A 19,886-nucleotide genomic window follows, 5' to 3' on the forward strand; every position below is an offset into this window, starting at 1 on the left:
GCCAAGCATGCATAGCCACTGAACTAAAAACACATTTCTCGTGTCAGTTGAACCACCTCCATTGGAATTCTGTCACGTTGCTGTTACCAGTTTTAATAGGTTCAAACTGGCCTGTCTGAAACGCATTTTAAAGGTAAATTATTCCCTGGTCCAGGGGTGCAATTTGTTTCTGTTCTTCGGTAAGTAGATTGCTTTTCATTTATCCAGCACTCGTGATCCACCTTTCTGCTCTAATACACACACAATGTGGCTCAGAGAAGGATGGCCTCCTGATCTAATCATTTCTTACAAAGATAATGATGGGCTTTGGGTACAATCTATCAAAATAACCACTTTTCAAAGATTGCCACTGCCTTTCAAACATTGTTTTGCTATTGTTTGAAGTAACAGACGTATTCATATTTACACAAGGGAATATGGTCCTGATCTGCTCCCCTCCCCACAGCTGCACATAAGTTATAACTTGTGTCTCCCATCTTGTTGAATGAGAATTGTTCATTCTGTCTTTCAGTCTCTTGTCAGGCTTGAGAGTTGTGCTTATCTGAATTAATGAAGAAACTCTTATCTGGCTAAAGCTTGTAACACAGCCTGTTTTCATTACAATTGTAAATCTTTTCTGTACACCCACCGTCTGGGGTCAGTTTATAAGCTCTGTTGGGTACTCAGCAAGAGGCATTTATTTCACCACAGTTAAGTGTTAGGCCGGTGACATGGCAGTTGTGGAAGGGATACAGCCATTTTTGTTTAAAATGGAATGAGCCCCTAAGTCCTTTTGATCTCTTCTGTTAATGCTTGAAACATTGACCTCGATATTAACCCCCTCCCCCCGCCAACCGACGGGCGGGGGGGGGGGAGGGTTTGGAGGTGGTTAAAGATTTAAATATGGGGAACGTGTACCCAACACGTCGCGCACGCGCCCTCTGCCTTACGGCGGCAGATGTCCTGATGTCTGAGTATCCCCACTGGTAGGACGCTTCATTAATATAATTAAATCGGGCTCCACAATGCAATTGGAAGCCCAGTTTAAAATTCATCACTGCTACGCACGTTTCCCAGGGGTCGGGAAACCCAGCAGTGAAAGGGAGGCGGGAGCTGCCAGCTCCACGAGTTAAGTGCCTTTCCCAGCACTCCTGGTGGGCCATGAGGAGCAGGCGTGTCCCCCCCCCCCCCCCCACTCCCACCACCACGGCCCCTCAAGGAAGTCTTCGACCTCCCCCCTGCAGATCGCGGCTTCTCTCTACCCACTGTTGTGATCACTGACCTTCCCCCCTCCAGCCCCGATGGCCTCTCTCACCCTGATGGTCGATCTCTCTGCAACCCCCCCCCCCCCCCCCACAAACTATGTTGGCGGATCCTCTCCCCCTTAAGCCATGATCGCTGATCTCTTCCCCACCCCCCCCAAGCCGCGATGACCGACTATCCACCCTTCCAATTGCCGGGGACTGTCCCCAAGAGTCCCCGGCTGTGGCCTCTTGCCGCTGGTTTTCTCTCCCGGCCAGGCTGTCAATTTTGCCGGCTGCTGGGCGGGAAATGGATCAAAAAAATGATAATGAGGTTTTGTCGTTAAGTCCGGCCTTGCCGGGTTCTTCGGCTGTTTTCGGCCTCCCCATAAGTATCGGAGCCATTGCTTTAGAAATTAGTAGTCCTTCCTTGCTGATATTCATGGGCAATCAAGATATACAAAGCAAAGTCTAGAACACCATTGCTTGCTGTCTTGTTCATTCTTTCAAAACAGTGTTTCAGCAGATTCCACATCCTCTAGAAAATTATGAAGATTGGCTTTGACTCTGAAAGTGTGCGGACATGAATGTGGACTCTGTGATATATAGGCCCTTCAACACAGTTACTTGCATTTTTCCCTTTTCCACTTAATTCACTGCAACAAGCTTGTCTCCTGTTGTGAATTGAAGTCCAACGATTTTATTTTTCAGGAAGGGGAAAGCCCCCGAAAGCTTGTGGGATTAAAAATAAAATCGTTGGACTATAACTTGGTGTTGTAAAATTGTTTACAATTGTTAACCCCAGTCCATCACCGGCATCTCCACACGTTGTGAATTGAGTTTTTGTTTGAACACCTGACACTTCAGACTGCTTTGTGGACAATGGTCACAGCTGACGATGTGGGTGAGAGGTGGGTTGACAGGGGAGGGGAAGAATTTGTGCTATCAGCCCCCAGGGTTTCTGATTCAGAGTCGGAACGTAAATGTTGACCTATTGTGGAGTACCAACTCTAGAGTCAATTCTGAGTGAAGCACTTAACTGTGTCCAAGGTATTCTGGTGCATTATGGACAAGATGCATCAGGAGGTGGAAACACAGGCTATTTTATTTCTTTTATAATCCATGCCATTTCCTGGGATATAAGCCTGTTCAATGATTATATATTCCACAAGTTTAAAGAAGATTTATATGGTGTTGTCAAATGTAAGATTAGATCAAACCACTTAATGTAGCTTGAAAAGACTTAGTATACTTCTGTTTGTGAAGTGCTTGCAAATGTGATTTACTGAACTGTCATGTCAAGTTAAGATTAATACATAAAAGACAATCTATTAGCTAAAAGAATTGTGGTTATGCAATTTAATACACTGCCAATCGAGCATGTATACTTTGCTAGTTAGATTGCACTCACTTTGTTTATCTACAAATGTAATTCTAGAAACAGCATCTTTCAGTTAAAACACCAGATAAAATATCTTCTTACACAGCTATTAACTTGTGGATTTTTGTAAATTCCATGAGGGATGACTGTGGTGGCTGCTTCATCTTTTCAGCTGAGTACAATTGCTAGATTGCAAAGTGAGTTTGGCAAACAAACTGCTTGTTGCTGTTTACAAGGACTGCATTCCTCCTTTTGTTCCACAGTGGAGTGTCACATTCCAGTGACCCTTCCCTTCTGCTGTAGGATGCAGGGGGAGTATCATAGTATCATAAGCAAAATACTGTGGATGCTGGAAATCTGAAATAAAATCAGAAAATGCTGGGGAAGCTCAGCAAGTGAGGCAGCATCTGTGGAGAAAGAAACAGAGTTAACGTTTCAGGTCGAAGACCTTTCGTCAGAACTGGAAGATGTTAAAGAGATAACTGTTTTTAAGCAAATATAGAGCCAGGGAAAGGGGGAGGAGGGGGTGGGGGGAAGAACAAAAGGGAAGGTCTGTCATAAGCTAGAGGGCAAGAGTGATTAACTGACAAAAGGGATGATGGTGCAAGGCAAGGAGGGGGGTAATGGGACAGGTTAAGAAACAAAAGATTGGTCAGGAGTAGCTGTAAATGGCAGCAGCAGAACCATTACCAGCACTTGCTGTCCGAAGAAATGGGAGCAGTGGTTATGATCTGAAGTTATTGAAATCAATGTTGAGCCCAGAAGGTTGTAAAGTGCCTAAACGAAAGATGAGGTGCTGTTCGTCAAGCTTATGCTGAGTTTCATTAGAACAGTGTAGGAGGCCGAGGACAGGGAGGTCAGAGTGGGAGTGGGCCAGAGAATTAAATTGGCAAACGACCGGCAGGTCAGGGCCACGCTTGCAGTCAGAGCGGAGGTGTTCAGCAAAGCGATCACCCATTCTGCGTTTGGTCTCCCCAGTGTAGAGGAGACCACACTGTGAGCAACGAATACAGTATACTAAATTGAAAGAAGTTACAAGTAAACTGCTGTTGCTCGAGGAACAGCACCTCATCTTTTGTTGAGACTCTTTACAACCTTCCGGACTCAACATCGATTTCAATAACTTCAGATCATAACCACTGCTCCCATTTTTTTCTGATGTGGAGATGCTGGTGATGGACTGGGGTGGACAAATGTAAGGAATCTTACAACACCAGGTTATAGTTCATCAATTTTATTTTAAAATCACAAGCTTTCGGAGATTATCTCCTTCGTCACGTGAGTGAGTGAATGAGAGGTTCTCAAATCGCATATCTTATATTAGGCTGGGACACCATCACACCAATCAAAGGTGTCGTTGGTGTTCAGACAGGTTAGCCACGGAAAACAGTAGGTCCCAGTATACTGAATACACAATGTGTCAAATTACACAGACAGTGAGCTAATGCTGGTAATGGTTCTGCTGCTGCCATTTACAGCTACTCCTGATCAATCTTTTATTTCTTAACCTGTCCCATTACCACCCTCCTTGCCTTGCACCATCATCCCTTTTGTCATTTAATCAGTCTTGCCCTGTAGCCTATGACAGACCTTCCCTTTTGTTCTTTCCTCCCCTCCCCTCCCCCTTTCCCTGGCTCTGTACTTGCTTAAAAACTTTAAATCTTCAACATCTTCCAGTTCTGACGAAAGGTCTTCGACTTGAAACGTTAATTCTGTTTCTTTCTCCACAGATGCTGCCTCACTTGCTAAGCCTCTCCAGCATTTTCTGTTTTTATCATAGTGGGTACAGCACAAGAAGAGGCTATTCAGCCCATCCTGCCTGTGCCGGCTCTTTGAAAGAGCTATCCAATTAGTCCCATTACAACTTGCTCCATAAAAAATGCTTCCTCATGTCACCTCTGATTCTTTTGCCGATCACCTTAAATCTGTTCCCTCTGGTTACCGACCCTTCTGCCACTGGAAGCAGTTTCTCCTTATTTACTCTATCAAAACCGTTCATGATCTTGAACACCTCCATCAAATCTCCCCTTAACCTTCTTTGTTCTAAGGAGTAACTATCCATCTCTGCAGTTTGTTAAATTTTACTATGTTTTGGATCTCTCTACTGAAGATTCAATGCGTTCCTCCACAGGGTAAATAGATAACGAGACATGTGTTGAAAATGGGGACTGTTGTAGAATGAATGATGGGGAGCGTTAGTAGTGCCTGGCTCAGTGAAGTCTCTGTAGCTTTGATTTATCGAATTTCAAAATCTTTATTCAATCCTGCACTTGGCCGCTTTAGGTGAGGATTGGTACCCAGTGCCCTGTTTGAGTAGTCAGTTTGTTGCTTTTTTGCCAGAGTATCGAATATGGGAATTTCCTATTGACCATTTGTGTCATTTAATTAATACTGCTTGCTTTTATATAGTGTTTAAACATCTCAAAACACTACATTTTTGGAGTGCAGTGATGTGGGATAACATTGCAGCCATACTTCACCAGCAATGTTCACAGACAGCAATGAGATAAATACTCAGTTAATCAGTGTTTGTGTTCCCTGTTGTTAGTTAAAAGAGAAATTGGGACAGTACACCAGGAAAATATTTTGAATAATGCTATGGGATCATTAACAGCCAGCTGAATAGACACAGAGAGCTGATTTTAACTTTCGGCAGAGGTTGAAGACGGGAATAGCGAACAGGCCGCCCGTTATACACCCTGAACTCAGTGGAAAGGAGAATCAAGCGGGGTGCATAACAGGAGGTCAGTCGACGATCTCCCGTTTACCGTCACCTTCCAAAGTTAAAATCAGCCCCACAGGATCTTGGTTTAATGTCTCATCTGATAATGTATCACTTACTCAGTGCTCCCTCACTGGAGTGTTAACCTAGATTATTGCCTGAAGTGGGTTTTAAACCCACCATCTCCTCATTCCAAGATGAGAGTGGCACCAACTGAGGCAAGCTGGCATGCATACCATGATGAACTGAATTGCTGCTGTGTACTGCAGTTAAATCCAAACATAAACTATCCCGCTCTTTAACCAACTAAAGAAAATGTCCCAACTGGTCCAAATATGGAGAAATTACGTTCTGGTCCCAATATTGCGCTCTACGAAGTAAGTAATGTTACACAGTAAATGCATCATTATAATCAAATTTTTGTCCAGTTATACCTGCATACGAGAATTGCGCTATTAAATATTTCTATAAAACACAGCATATAATCCAGTATTTTATGTAGAGTGGTGTAGAATGTAACCTAATACCAAAAAAAATTTGATTTCCAGCATGAACAGTGACTTTTGCATAATGCGTTATTTTTTACATGGTTTATCAACAAAGGCTGTTGGTGATGATTTTACTTGTCTCAGATTGTGAGATAAGCTAAGAACCCTTGAGCAAGACTAGTGAACTTGCTGGTTGCGTTTGATCCAGAAAGTGAGAGACGTGGAAAAGAATCGCTCCATAGGGGCTAGTGTACCAACAGCGAAATTCAATGTTAAGTGATTATTTTGGGGGTGGTGCTGATTTAATTTGGAGTGGAATGGGTGACTCCTTGCTCCTTCTATACAATTGAGTTTACAGCTTTCCAACTACCATATCACAAGGTGTTTGCACTGTGGTTACAACTCTGGACAACAGTAACAACTGTGTCCATCGAACGGTGTCCATCGAACGGTGTCCATCGAACGGTGCCCGTAGAACGGTGCCCGTAGAACGGTGCCCGTAGAACGGTGCCCGTAGAACGGTGCCCGTAGAACGGTGCCCGTAGAACGGTGCCCGTAGAACGGTGCCCATTGAACGGTGCCCGTAGAACGGTGCCCATTGAACTCTGCCCATCGAACGGTGTCCATCGAACGGTGTCCATCGAACGGTGCCCATCGAACGGTGCCCATCGAACGGTGCCCATCGAACGGTGCCCATAGAACGGTGTCCATCGAACGGTGCCCATCGAACGGTGTCCATGGAACGGTGCCCATGGAACGGTGCCCATGGAACGGTGCCCATGGAACGGTGCCCATGGAACGGTGCCCATCGAACGGTGTCCATCGAACGGTGCCCATAGAACGGTGCCCATAGAACGGTGCCCATCGAACGGTGTCCATCGAACGGTGCCCATCGAACGGTGTCCATAGAACGGTGTCCATAGAACGGTGCCCATCGAACGGTGCCCATCGAACGGTGCCCATCGAACGGTGCCCATCGAACGGTGCCCATAGAACGGTGCCCATAGAACGGTGCCCATAGAACGGTGCCCATAGAACGGTGCCCATAGAACGGTGCCCATCGAACGGTGTCCATCGAACGGTGTCCATAGAACGGTGTCCATAGAACGGTGTCCATAGAACGGTGCCCATCGAACGGTGCCCATCGAACGGTGCCCATCGAACGGTGTCCATCGAACGGTGTCCATCGAATGGTGTCCATCGAACGGTGCCCATCGAACGGTGTCCATAGAACGGTGCCCATGGAACGGTGTCCACAGAACGGTGCCCACCGAACGGTGTCCACAGAACGGTGCCCATCGAACGGTGTCCACAGAACGGTGTCCACAGAACGGTGTCCACAGAACGGTGTCCTCAGAACGGTGTCCTCAGAACGGTGTCCATAGAACGGCATCGAACGGTGTCCACAGAACGGTGTCCACAGAACGGTGTCCACAGAACGGTGTCCACAGAACGGTGTCCACAGAACGGTGTCCACAGAACGGTGTCCACAGAACGGTGTCCATAGAACGGTGTCCATAGAACGGTGTCCATAGAACGGTGTCCATCGAACGGTGTCCATCGAACGGTGTCCATAGAACGGTGTCCATAGAACGGTGTCCATAGAACGGTGCCCATCGAACGGTGTCCATCGAACGGTGTCCATCGAACGGTGTCCTCAGAACGGTGTCCTCAGAACGGTGTCCTCAGAACGGTGTCCTCAGAACGGTGCCCATCGAACGGTGCCCATCGAACGGTGCCCACAGAACGGTGTCCACAGAACGGTGCCCATCGAACGGTGCCCATAGAACGGTGCCCATAGAACGGTGCCCATAGAACGGTGCCCATAGAACGGTGCCCATCGAACGGTGTCCATCGAACGGTGTCCATCGAACGGTGTCCATCGAACGGTGTCCACAGAACGGTGTCCACAGAACGGTGTCCATAGAACGGTGTCCTCAGAACGGTGCCCATCGAACGGTGTCCACAGAACGGTGCCCATCGAACGGTGTCCATAGAATGGTGCCCATAGAACGGTGCCCATAGAACGGTGCCCATAGAACGGTGCCCATAGAACGGTGTCCATCGAACGGTGTCCATCGAACGGTGTCCACAGAACGGTGTCCACAGAACGGTGTCCATAGAACGGTGTCCTCAGAACGGTGCCCATCGAACGGTGCCCACAGAACGGTGCCCATCGAACGGTGTCCACAGAACGGTGTCCACAGAACGGTGTCCACAGAACGGTGTCCACAGAACGGTGTCCACAGAACGGTGCCCATCGAACGGTGTCCACAGAACGGTGTCCACAGAACGGTGTCCACAGAACGGTGTCCACCGAACGGTGCCCACAGAACGGTGTCCACAGAACGGTGTCCACAGAACGGTGTCCACAGAACGGTGTCCACAGAACGGTGTCCGTCGAACGGTGTCCGTCGAACGGTGTCCGTCGAACGGTGTCCGCGGAACGGTGTCCACGGAACGGTGCCCACGGAACGGTGTCCATCGAACGGTGTCCATCGAACGGTGCCCATCGAACGGTGCCCATCGAACGGTGTCCATCGAACGGTGCCCATAGAACGGTGTCCATAGAACGGTGTCCATAGAACGGTGTCCATCGAACGGTGTCCATCGAACGGTGTCCATGGAACGGTGTCCATGGAACGGTGTCCATGGAACGGTGCCCATCGAACGGTGCCCATCGAACGGTGCCCACAGAACGGTGCCCACAGAACGGTGCCCAGCGAACGGTGTCCATAGAACGGTGTCCATAGAACGGTGTCCATCGAACGGTGTCCATCGAACGTGAACGGTGTCCACAGAACGGTGTCCACAGAACGGTGTCCATAGAACGGTGTCCATAGAACGGTGCCCATGGAACGGTGTCCATGGAACGGTGTCCATGGAACGGTGTCCATGGAACGGTGCCCATCGAACGGTGCCCATCGAACGGTGTCCATCGAACGGTGCCCATAGAACGGTGCCCATCGAACGGTGTCCATCGAACGGTGTCCATCGAACGGTGTCCATAGAACGGTGTCCATAGAACGGTGTCCATCGAACGGTGTCCATAGAACGGTGCCCATCGAACGGTGCCCATCGAACGGTGCCCATCGAACGGTGCCCATCGAACGGTGCCCATAGAACGGTGCCCATAGAACGGTGCCCATAGAACGGTGCCCATAGAACGGTGCCCATCGAACGGTGCCCATAGAACGGTGCCCATAGAACGGTGTCCATCGAACGGTGTCCATAGAACGGTGTCCATAGAACGGTGTCCATAGAACGGTGCCCATCGAACGGTGCCCATCGAACGGTGTCCATCGAACGGTGTCCATCGAACGGTGTCCATCGAACGGTGTCCATCGAACGGTGCCCATAGAACGGTGCCCATAGAACGGTGCCCATAGAACGGTGTCCATCGAACGGTGTCCATCGAACGGTGCCCATCGAACGGTGTCCATCGAACGGTGTCCATAGAACGGTGTCCATAGAACGGTGTCCATCGAACGGTGCCCATCGAACGGTGCCCATAGAACGGTGCCCATAGAACGGTGCCCATAGAACGGTGCCCATCGAACGGTGTCCATCGAACGGTGTCCATCGAACGGTGTCCATCGAACGGTGTCCATAGAACGGTGTCCATAGAACGGTGTCCATAGAACGGTGCCCATCGAACGGTGCCCATCGAACGGTGCCCATCGAACTCTGCCCATCGAATGGTGTCCATCGAATGGTGTCCATCGAACGGTGCCCATTGAACGGTGTCCATAGAACGGTGCCCATGGAACGGTGTCCACGGAACGGTGTCCACAGAACGGTGCCCACCGAACGGTGTCCACAGAACGGTGCCCATCGAACGGTGTCCACAGAACGGTGTCCTCAGAACGGTGTCCATAGAACGGTGTCCATAGAACGGTGTCCATAGAACGGTGTCCATAGAACGGTGTCCATCGAACGGTGTCCATAGAACGGTGTCCATAGAACGGTGTCCATCGAACGGTGTCCATAGAACGGTGTCCATAGAACGGTGTCCATAGAACGGTGCCCATAGAACGGTGCCCATAGAACGGTGCCCATCGAACGGTGTCCATCGAACGGTGTCCACAGAACGGTGTCCTCAGAACGGTGTCCTCAGAACGGTGCCCATAGAACGGTGCCCATCGAACGGTGTCCATCGAACGGTGTCCACAGAACGGTGTCCTCAGAACGGTGTCCTCAGAACGGTGCCCATCGAACGGTGCCCATCGAACGGTGCCCACAGAACGGTGCCCATCGAACGGTGTCCATAGAACGGTGCCCATAGAACGGTGCCCATAGAACGGTGTCCATAGAACGGTGTCCATAGAACGGTGCCCATAGAACGGTGTCCATCGAACGGTGTCCATCGAACGGTGTCCATCGAACGGTGTCCATCGAACGGTGTCCATCGAACGGTGTCCACAGAACGGTGTCCACAGAACGGTGTCCATAGAACGGTGTCCACAGAACGGTGTCCATAGAACGGTGTCCTCAGAACGGTGCCCATCGAACGGTGTCCACAGAACGGTGCCCATCGAACGGTGTCCACAGAACGGTGTCCACAGAACGGTGTCCACAGAACGGTGTCCACAGAACGGTGCCCATCGAACGGTGCCCATCGAACGGTGCCCATCGAACGGTGCCCATCGAACGGTGTCCACAGAACGGTGTCCACAGAACGGTGTCCATAGAACGGTGTCCATAGAACGGTGTCCATAGAACGGTGCCCATCGAACGGTGCCCATAGAACGGTGCCCATAGAACGGTGTCCATCGAACGGTGTCCATCGAACGGTGTCCACAGAACGGTGTCCACAGAACGGTGTCCACAGAACGGTGTCCACAGAACGGTGTCCATAGAACGGTGTCCACAGAACGGTGTCCACAGAACGGTGTCCACAGAACGGTGTCCACAGAACGGTGTCCTTAGAACGGTGTCCTTAGAACGGTGTCCGTCGAACGGTGTCCGTCGAACGGTGTCCACGGAACGGTGTCCACGGAACGGTGCCCACGGAACGGTGTCCATCGAACGGTGTCCATCGAACGGTGCCCATCGAACGGTGCCCATCGAACGGTGTCCATCGAACGGTGCCCATAGAACGGTGCCCATAGAACGGTGTCCATCGAACGGTGTCCATCGAACGGTGCCCATCGAACGGTGCCCATGGAACGGTGTCCATGGAACGGTGCCCATCGAACGGTGCCCATCGAACGGTGCCCACAGAACGGTGCCCACAGAACGGTGCCCACAGAACGGTGCCCAGCGAACGGTGTCCATAGAACGGTGTCCATAGAACGGTGTCCATAGAACGGTGTCCATAGAACGGTGTCCATAGAACGGTGTCCATAGAACGGTGTCCATAGAACGTGAACGGTGTCCACAGAACGGTGTCCACAGAACGGTGTCCACAGAACGGTGTCCACAGAACGGTGTCCATAGAACGGTGTCCATGGAACGGTGTCCATGGAACGGTGTCCATGGAACGGTGTCCATGGAACGGTGTCCATGGAACGGTGTCCATGGAACGGTGTCCATAGAACGGTGCCCATAGAACGGTGTCCATCGAACGGTGCCCATAGAACGGTGTCCATGGAACGGTGTCCATGGAACGGTGTCCATGGAACGGTGTCCATGGAACGGTGTCCATGGAACGGTGCCCATAGAACGGTGCCCATAGAACGGTGCCCATAGAACGGTGCCCATAGAACGGTGCCCATAGAACGGTGCCCATAGAACGGTGTCCATAGAACGGTGTCCATAGAACGGTGTCCATAGAACGGTGTCCATCGAACGTGAACGGTGTCCACAGAACGGTGTCCACAGAACGGTGTCCACAGAACGGTGCCCACAGAACGGTGTCCACAGAACGGTGTCCACCGAACGGTGTCCACAGAACGGTGTCCACCGAACGGTGCCCATCGAACGGTGCCCATCGAACGGTGTCCACAGAACGGTGTCCACAGAACGGTGTCCACAGAATGGTGTCCACAGAACGGTGCCCACCGAACGGTGCCCACCGAACGGTGCCCATCGAACGGTGCCCATCGAACGGTGCCCATCGAACGGTGCCCATCGAACGGTGCCCATCGAACGGTGCCCATCGAACGGTGCCCATCGAACGGTGCCCATCGAACGGTGCCCATCGAACTCTGCCCATCGAACTCTGCCCATCGAACTCTGCCCATCGAACTCTGCCCATCGAACTCTGCCCATCGAACTCTGCCCATCGAACTCTGCCCATCGAACTCTGCCCATCGAACTCTGCCCATCGAACTCTGCCCATCGAACTCTGCCCATAGAACTGTACCCATAAATCTGTGTGTGTATCAGCACTTTCAGGAGAGGAGGAGAGAAAATTGGAGAAATAAGAACCAATCAGAGTTTCACTTTTTTGCTATCTATTTTTATAAGTGACTCTCTATCTGGTATCTAGAAGGCTATTGACTACTTTAAGCCAGACAATTGTAATCTTTCTCAAAACCAGGTGAGGGAATCTGGTAAAGATCACAGCGGTTGTTGTGTGTAACAATGTGTACAATGTGTAACAAATGCATTTGTAAAGATATCCTCTGTTTGCTATTTCTAACAAAATCATAAATTCTATACATAGCGAACAGAGGAATTCTTACCCCCAGGTTTTTATTTATGTTAAGCATGTCATCATGGAACACTGGACATAGATTGTGGCTGTGGTTTGATATCAGCTAGAGATTTTCACCCCCAAATCTTTTAAAGATTTACTGTTTTCTTTTCATCAGGTCTTTTCCCAGCCATCCTGAATCTTGCCAGCAATGCTGTGATCTCCACCAACGCAACCTGTGGTGAAAATGGCCCCGAGATGTACTGTAAACTGGTAGAGCATGTTCCTGGGCGGCCAATACGCAACCCACAGTGTCGTATTTGTGACTTGAACAGTGCAAATCGTAAAGGTATCTAAGTGTGAAGTGTATTATTAGCGATGTTATGTCCATTTGACCAGGTGTCACAGTGGCTCTTAGACCATTAAGTAGGAAGTGATGTATTGCATGTGATTACGAGACTTTCTGTTCTCAATTGCAACTGTTTGCGATCTCTTTCAATGGTGAACTGTCTTCTTGTTTTAAATACTGATTTCTTGCTGGGGTGGGGGAAGTGGTTGAGTGTTATAATTCTCGAAGTTAATCCTGTATGTGGCAGTTAAAGGGGAAATTTTTCTACCCTCGTGCCATTATTTTCTCTTAACATTCAACAGAAAACCAATTTAAAAAATGCTAGTCAATTTCAACAAATATTATTACAGACACTAGTAATTCTCCCCCTCCCCTCAAAATCGACTGGGGGAGAATGTGAATTTGGAAGCCTCAGAAAATCCCAGAGCAGCAAGGTGGGAGAGAAAAAACAAGCCTCCCTTTTCCCCTCTTCACAATTGTAAACAATTTTACAACACCAAGTTATAGTCCAGCAATTTTATTTTAAATTCACAAGCTTTCGGAGATTTTCTCCTTCCTCAGGCAAATGTTTCCACATCATGACTCCCCTCTTCACAATGCCTGGGAAATCAGGCACAACAAAGAAGAAATCCACCCTGTGGGTCTCTATAGAATCTGAACAAGGTCAAGATTAACGTTACTGATGTTCACTGATAATACATGCGCTTTTGTCATCACCATGCATCAAATGCTAGTACTACAAAGTAATTTAAATGCCCTAACACCAAATCTACATCTTATGTTTTGAATCAATAATTTTAAAGTAAAAATTACTAGTAATGGCACTACAACATTTTTGGAACAACTTCTGCTGGTCCTTTAATATTGTAAAATTTTGTTTTAACTATTTTTGTTTTGACACGATAGAGGGAATTTTAACTCTCATTGTCCGTCAGAAACCAGGCAGAATAGGCGGTACAATTGAGAGACTCTATATTTGTCACTCCATTCCCGCCCTGCAGCAGGATTAACTCTGCCGTTTTTGCTAGCCTTTGAGGCACCTACCTGACTCAGGTGGGAGCCTCACTATCGTATGCTAATCGGGGTCCTATGATGTACATGGGAGCATAAATTACAAAGAATGTACGGCACGGAAACAGGCCGTTCTGCCCAACAGATCCATGCCGGACTTTATGCTCCATGTGAGACTCCTCACACTCTTCTTCATCTAACCATATCAACATACCCCTCTATTCCCTTCTCCTTCATGTGTTTATCTAGCTTAAACGCATCGATGCTAGTCGCCTCAATTACTCCTTGTGGTAGCGAGTTCCACATTCTTACCACTCTCTGGATGAAGAAGTTTCTCTGAATTCCCAATTGGATTTGTTAGTGACTATCTTCTATTTATGGCCCCTAGTTCCGGTCTCCCACGCAAGTGGAAACATCTTCTCTATGTCTACCCTTTCAAACCCTTTCCTAATCTTAAAGATTTCTATCAGGTCACCCCTCAGTCTCCTCTTTTCTAGAGAAAAGAACCCCTGCCCATTCAGTCTTTCCTGATAGGTATAACCTTTCATTTTTGGTGTCATCCTAGTAAATCTTTTTTGCACCTTTTTCAGTGCCTCTATATCCTTTTTATAGTGTGGAGACCAGAACTGTTCGCAGTACTCCAAGTGTGGTCTAACCAAGGTTCTGTACAAGCTTTTCAATTCTATTCCTCTAGAAATGAACCCCAGTGCTTAGTTTGCTTTTTTATCGTCTTATTAACCTGTGTCGCTACTTTTAGTGATTTGTGTATCTGTACCCCTAAACCCCTCTACTCCTTGGGAAATATTATTTCCTAAGGAGTATGTGGCCCCTTATTATTCTTACCAAGATGTACCACCTCACACTTATCTATATTGAACTTATTTGCCAATTACACGCCCATTCTGCAAGTTTATTAATGCCTTCCTGTATTTTGTCACAGTCCTCCTCAGTATTAAATATACCCCTCAATTTGGTGTCGTCTGCAAATTTTAAAATTGTACTCCCAATTCCTGAGTCCAAATCGTTTATGTATATGGCGAACAACAGTGGTCCCAGCACCGATCCTTGTGGAACATCACTTCCCACCTTTTGCCAGTTTGAGTAACTACCTTTAACCCCTATTTGTAGCCATCTTGCTATCCATTTTGGATGCCGCTTGACTCCACACTTTCTGACCTTAGTCATGGGTCTACTATGCGGTACTTAAACGAAGGCCTTTTGAAAATCCAAATATATTAAGTCTACTGCATTACCCTTGTCTACCCTTTCAATTATTTCTTCAAAGAATTCAGTAAGGTTGGTCAAGCATGACCATCCCTTTTGAAATCCGTGCTGACAATTCTTTATTATATTTTTGGTTTCTAGATGTTTTTCTATTACATCCTTGAGTAAGGATTCCATTATCTTTCCTACCACCGACATTAAGCTAATTGGTCTATAGTTCCCTGGACTTGTTCTATCTCCCTTTTTAAATATAGGAATCACATTATTGGTCTGCCAGTCCTCTGGCACTATTCCCTTTTCTAATGAATTTTTATACATATGTAATAGTGCCTCTGCTATCTCTTCCCTGACTTCTTTTGATACGCGCAGGTGCAATCCATCTGGACCAGGGGTTTTATCCTCTCTAAGTTTGATTAGTTTATCAATTATCTCCCCCCTTTCTATCTTAAATGTTTTTACATCTTTTTTGATCTCTTCTTCTAATGTCATGCCCACCATGTTCGTTTCTCTGGTAAATACTGAGGCCAAGTAATTATTTAATATTACTGCCATTTCGCTGTCATTGCCTGTAAGTTTATTGTGTGCATCCCTCAGTGGCCCTATCCCTATCCTGATTTTTCTTTTCTTATTTATGTGTCTGCAGAATACTTTACTATTTTTTTTGATATTCCTTGATAATTTTGTGGTATGTTTTTGCCTTCCTAATTGCTTTTTTGACTTCTTTCCTAACCTTTTTGTATTCCCTTTTGTCACCCTCTCCTTTGTTGTCTACGTACCTAAGGCATGATTTTAGTCTGGAAAAACGGGTGGATTGGGGGTGGGGGGGGTATTAAAAGCACAACAACTTCAAATCCGCCCACAACCCGCCTCCAACCCACCAATTTCCAGTTTTTATGGGGGTGGCATGAGGGGCGGGCAACCAACCCGCTGTCAGGTGGCGGGTTGGTCACTAAAACCTTTCAAGGAGTCTGTGGGCCTCCATTTATTCAGGTTTTGTGATTTTAGCCTCTGGGGGCTGGGATTCCTGGGCTTTCTCCTTCACGCTGCGTGAGAAGAGGCGAGAAGACCTGAAACAGGTAAATGCCTTCATAGCACAGCTTGTGGGTCCGAAGGAGCTGGTGTGCTTCCCCCAGGCCCAACAAGCCTATCTGCAGCAACCGCCAACGATCGTTGACGCCCCCCCCCCAAATGATTGCGACCCCTGCGATGACCCCTGATCCCGACCCCACTCTCGGTGACTAACCCCTGACCCTCCCGATCACTCTCCTGATGAACACCGATCGCCCTCTGATGACTGAACCCCCCCCCCGATGACTAACTCCCATCCGATGCCCCCATATCGATCGATGCCCCACCATGCGTTCCCCCCCCCCCCCCCCCCCAATCCATCCAATCTAAGGCTTACTTGAACACTTACGTCTTCCTTGCTCTTCTCCCACCTGACTGAGACCAGCCTGTCAATCAGGCTGGCCTGGCGGGCAGGAAACCAGCAACAAAAAATAAAAGAAATCCCTACGTCAAAATTGTAAGGACGTTCAGGAAACCCGTACTTTCGCGTTTCCCGTCCGCAGTTTGACCCCCTCCCCCACCCCCTTCCTGGCTCCAGGCTAAAATTATGCCCTTAGTGTATGCCTTTTTCTTTACTTTCAATTTTGCTCTTATTTCTTTATTCATCCATGGGTGTGTCGTTACATTGCTTTTTAGTGGGATATATTTCTCTTGGACTCCATTGATCATCTTTTTAAATGTTTCCCACTGCTGTTCTATTTCTTTGTCAGTAAATTTTTCCAGCTTATTTTCCCTAATTCCATTCTCATCCCCATAAAATCAGCGTTTCTTCAATTTATTACTTTGGTCTTTGTCTCCTTCTCCATCTTTATCTTAAATCTTATTATGTTGTGATCGTTATTGCTTAGATGTTCCCCTATGCTTAAGCATGATGTCATTTTAACAAAGTACTGAGCAGGGCTATTGGGGAAGTCGCTGAGGTGCTAAAATGTAAGTTTTAAGCTTATCTTTGTAGGGCCTGGAGGAACAGATGTGTTTGTCTGGACCCCAGGAGGAAATGTCTGGACCTCTTCTGCCTCCCCTTGCCCCCGGTTCCCCTAACCCTCTCCACCCTCAAGACCCTGCCGAGCCCCCTCCCCTCGTGACTTACCTGATGCCGGCAGTATCCTCTAGCCACCCAATTTCTGCCTGCTGACAACTGGCCAGCTGCCTCTTTACACCTGTTTCGGGTGGGCGGGATGCTTGACCAACCTTATTGAATCCCTTGAAGAAGTAACAGAAGGAGTAGACGACGGTAATGTAGTAGATGTAATATATTTGGATTTTCAAAAGACCTTCGATAAGGTACCGCATTGTAGACACATGACTAAGGTCAGAGCATGTGGAGTCAGAGGACAGGCAGTAGAATGGATAGCAAGTTGGCTACAAAACAGAAAACAGAGAGTAGGGGTTAAGGGTAGCTACTCACATTGGCTAAAGGTGGGAAGTGGTGTTCCACAAGGATCGGTGCTGGGACCACTGTTGTTCACAATTTACATTAACGATGTGGGCTTGGGAATAGGAAGTACAATTTCAAAATTTGCGGATGACACCAAATTGGGGGGGGGGGTGGGTGGGTGTAGTTAATACAAAGGAAGAATGTGTCAAAATGCAACAAGACATTAATAAATTTGCAGAATGAGCATGTAATCGGCAAATGAATATCAGTGTAGTTAAGAGTGAGGTGGTGCATTTCGTTAGGAAGAATAAGGAGGCCACACATTGCTTGGATAATGAGAGTCTAAATGGGGTAGAGGAGCAAAGGGATCTTGGGGTACAGATACACAAATCACTAAAAGTAGCGATGTAGGCTGATAAGGCCATAAAAAAGGCAAACCAATCAATGGGATTCATTTCTAGAGGCATAGAATTGAAAAGCAGCGAAATTATGTTAACCTTGTATAGAACATTGTGCACAGTTCTGGTCTCCATATTATAAAAAGGATATAGAGGCATTGGAGAGGGTGCAAAAAAGATTCACAAGGATGATACCAGAACTGAGAGAATATACTTATCAGGAAAGGCTAAACAGGCTGGGGCTCTTTTCTCTAGAAAAGAGAAGGCTGAAGAGTGACCTGATAGAGGTCTTTAAGATAATGAAACGTTTTGATAGGGTAGATGTAGAGAAAATGTTTCCACTTGTGGGGGAGTTCAAAACTAGAGGTCATAAATATAAAATAGTCACTAATAAATCCAATAGGGAATTCAGGAGAAGCTTCTTTATCTAAAGAGTGGTAAGAATGTGGAACTTGCTACCACAAGGAGTAGCTGAGGCAAATAGTATAGATGCATTTAAGGGGAAGCTAGATAAGTATATAAGGGAGAAAGGAATAGAAGGATATGGTGGTAGTTTTTGATGAAGGGTGGGAGGAAGCTTATGGGGAGCATAAACGCCGGCATAGACCAGTTGGGCCGAATGGCCTGTTTCTGTGCTGTAGACTCGGTGTAAATGAGGCTCTGCCATTAATATCAGGCGGGTGGGCCTTGTGTCCTGCCTGCCTATAGCCCGGGTGTTAAAATTCCCCTTAATGTGTAACTATCTACCATTTCATCAGAACAGTGACATATTCTCAATTGGAATGAGCAACACAAATGAAGGCGAGGAAGGGGGAAAGACAGACTGAGGAAGGAGGTAGACAATTCGAAGGAAAAATAAACGCTTCTCTTTCTTTGTGTCTGTATCTGTAGAACAACATCCGATAACGAGTGCTATAGATGGAACCAACAATTGGTGGCAGAGTCCTAGTATCCAGAATGGCAGGAAGTATCACTGGGTAACAATTACCCTGGACCTGAGACAGGTGAGGAGAAATGAATAAATCTCTTTACACGCATCTTTTTTACTACACAAATGCTTTAAATGGACCTCTTCAACACTGACATTTCAATCGATTCTTGGGCAAAATGTTAACCACACTTAAGAAATTTATGTTTTATGTTTGGCAAAAAAAACAAACTGTACCCTAGTGTTGTTACAGTGGTGGTATCATCACTGTGTTCTGTTAAGAAAGAAGAAGGAACTTGAATTTATATAGTGCCTTTCATGTTGTCAGGACATCCCAATATGCTTCACTGCAAATTAAGTACTTTTGGAATGTAGTTACTGTTCTAATTTAGGGGAATGTCACAGCTAGGTCACAGCAATGAGATAATCTGTTCAGATAATGTTGGTCAGGACACCGAGACAACTCCATTGCTCGACTTTGAATAGTGACATGGGATTTTTTATATCTACCTGAGGGGGCGATCGAGGCCTCAGTTTAACATTTTATCTGAAAGGCATTACCTCTGACAGTGAAGCACTCCCTCAGTACTGCACTGAAGTGTCGGCCTAGATTATGTGCTCAAGTCTCTGGAATGGGGCTTGAACCCATGACCTTCTGACTCTGACTCGAGAGTACTGACACTGATATTTTAACAGAATGGCAGATTGTTCTCTCACAGAATATTTTCAGACCCACGGTGATGATGGGTTTGAAATCTTTCTGTTGCAATGTTCTTGTAGCTTCTATTTTTTTATTATTATCAAGTGTTCTGTCAGTTGTGTCTCAGAAATTGCCAATACTTCAATTTATGTTCTTGTGCAACACTGGCTGGTTTCTTGTATATTTCAGACAACATGAAGGGGGCTTACCTGTTGTACTTTTAATTGTTTGATTGACGAGCTACAGGTTACCAATACCATTACCAATCATCTTAAGTTTTATCTTGTCCAGGCACGATTGCACGCTGGCTCCATGGATGGTAACAAACAAATGAAAAGTGATATAAGGAGGAAAAACTACCTCTCGAAATCCTGCAGGGTGAAAGGGGAAAGGGTCACTGGGATAAATATAAGAAAACACAGAAACTCGTGGAAAGGTT

The 19,886-nt window shown here is 47.2% G+C and overlaps 1 protein-coding gene across 2 annotated transcripts in view; it reads left to right on the forward strand.

Annotated features, from left to right (window-relative positions):
• lama1 (laminin, alpha 1) overlaps positions 1–19,886 on the forward strand; it is a 361,123-nt gene that overhangs the window by 68,508 nt on the left and 272,729 nt on the right. For both annotated transcript variants that reach the window (XM_067978409.1, XM_067978414.1), the window contains exons 2-3: positions 12,570–12,740; positions 18,711–18,823. In XM_067978409.1, coding sequence (XP_067834510.1) covers positions 12,570–12,740; positions 18,711–18,823 — 284 coding nt within the window. The remainder of the gene's footprint in view (positions 1–12,569; positions 12,741–18,710; positions 18,824–19,886) is intronic.

The sequence above is a fragment of the Heptranchias perlo genome, chromosome 3 (genome assembly GCF_035084215.1).
Source record: "Heptranchias perlo isolate sHepPer1 chromosome 3, sHepPer1.hap1, whole genome shotgun sequence".
Classification (NCBI taxonomy): domain Eukaryota; kingdom Metazoa; phylum Chordata; class Chondrichthyes; order Hexanchiformes; family Hexanchidae; genus Heptranchias; species Heptranchias perlo.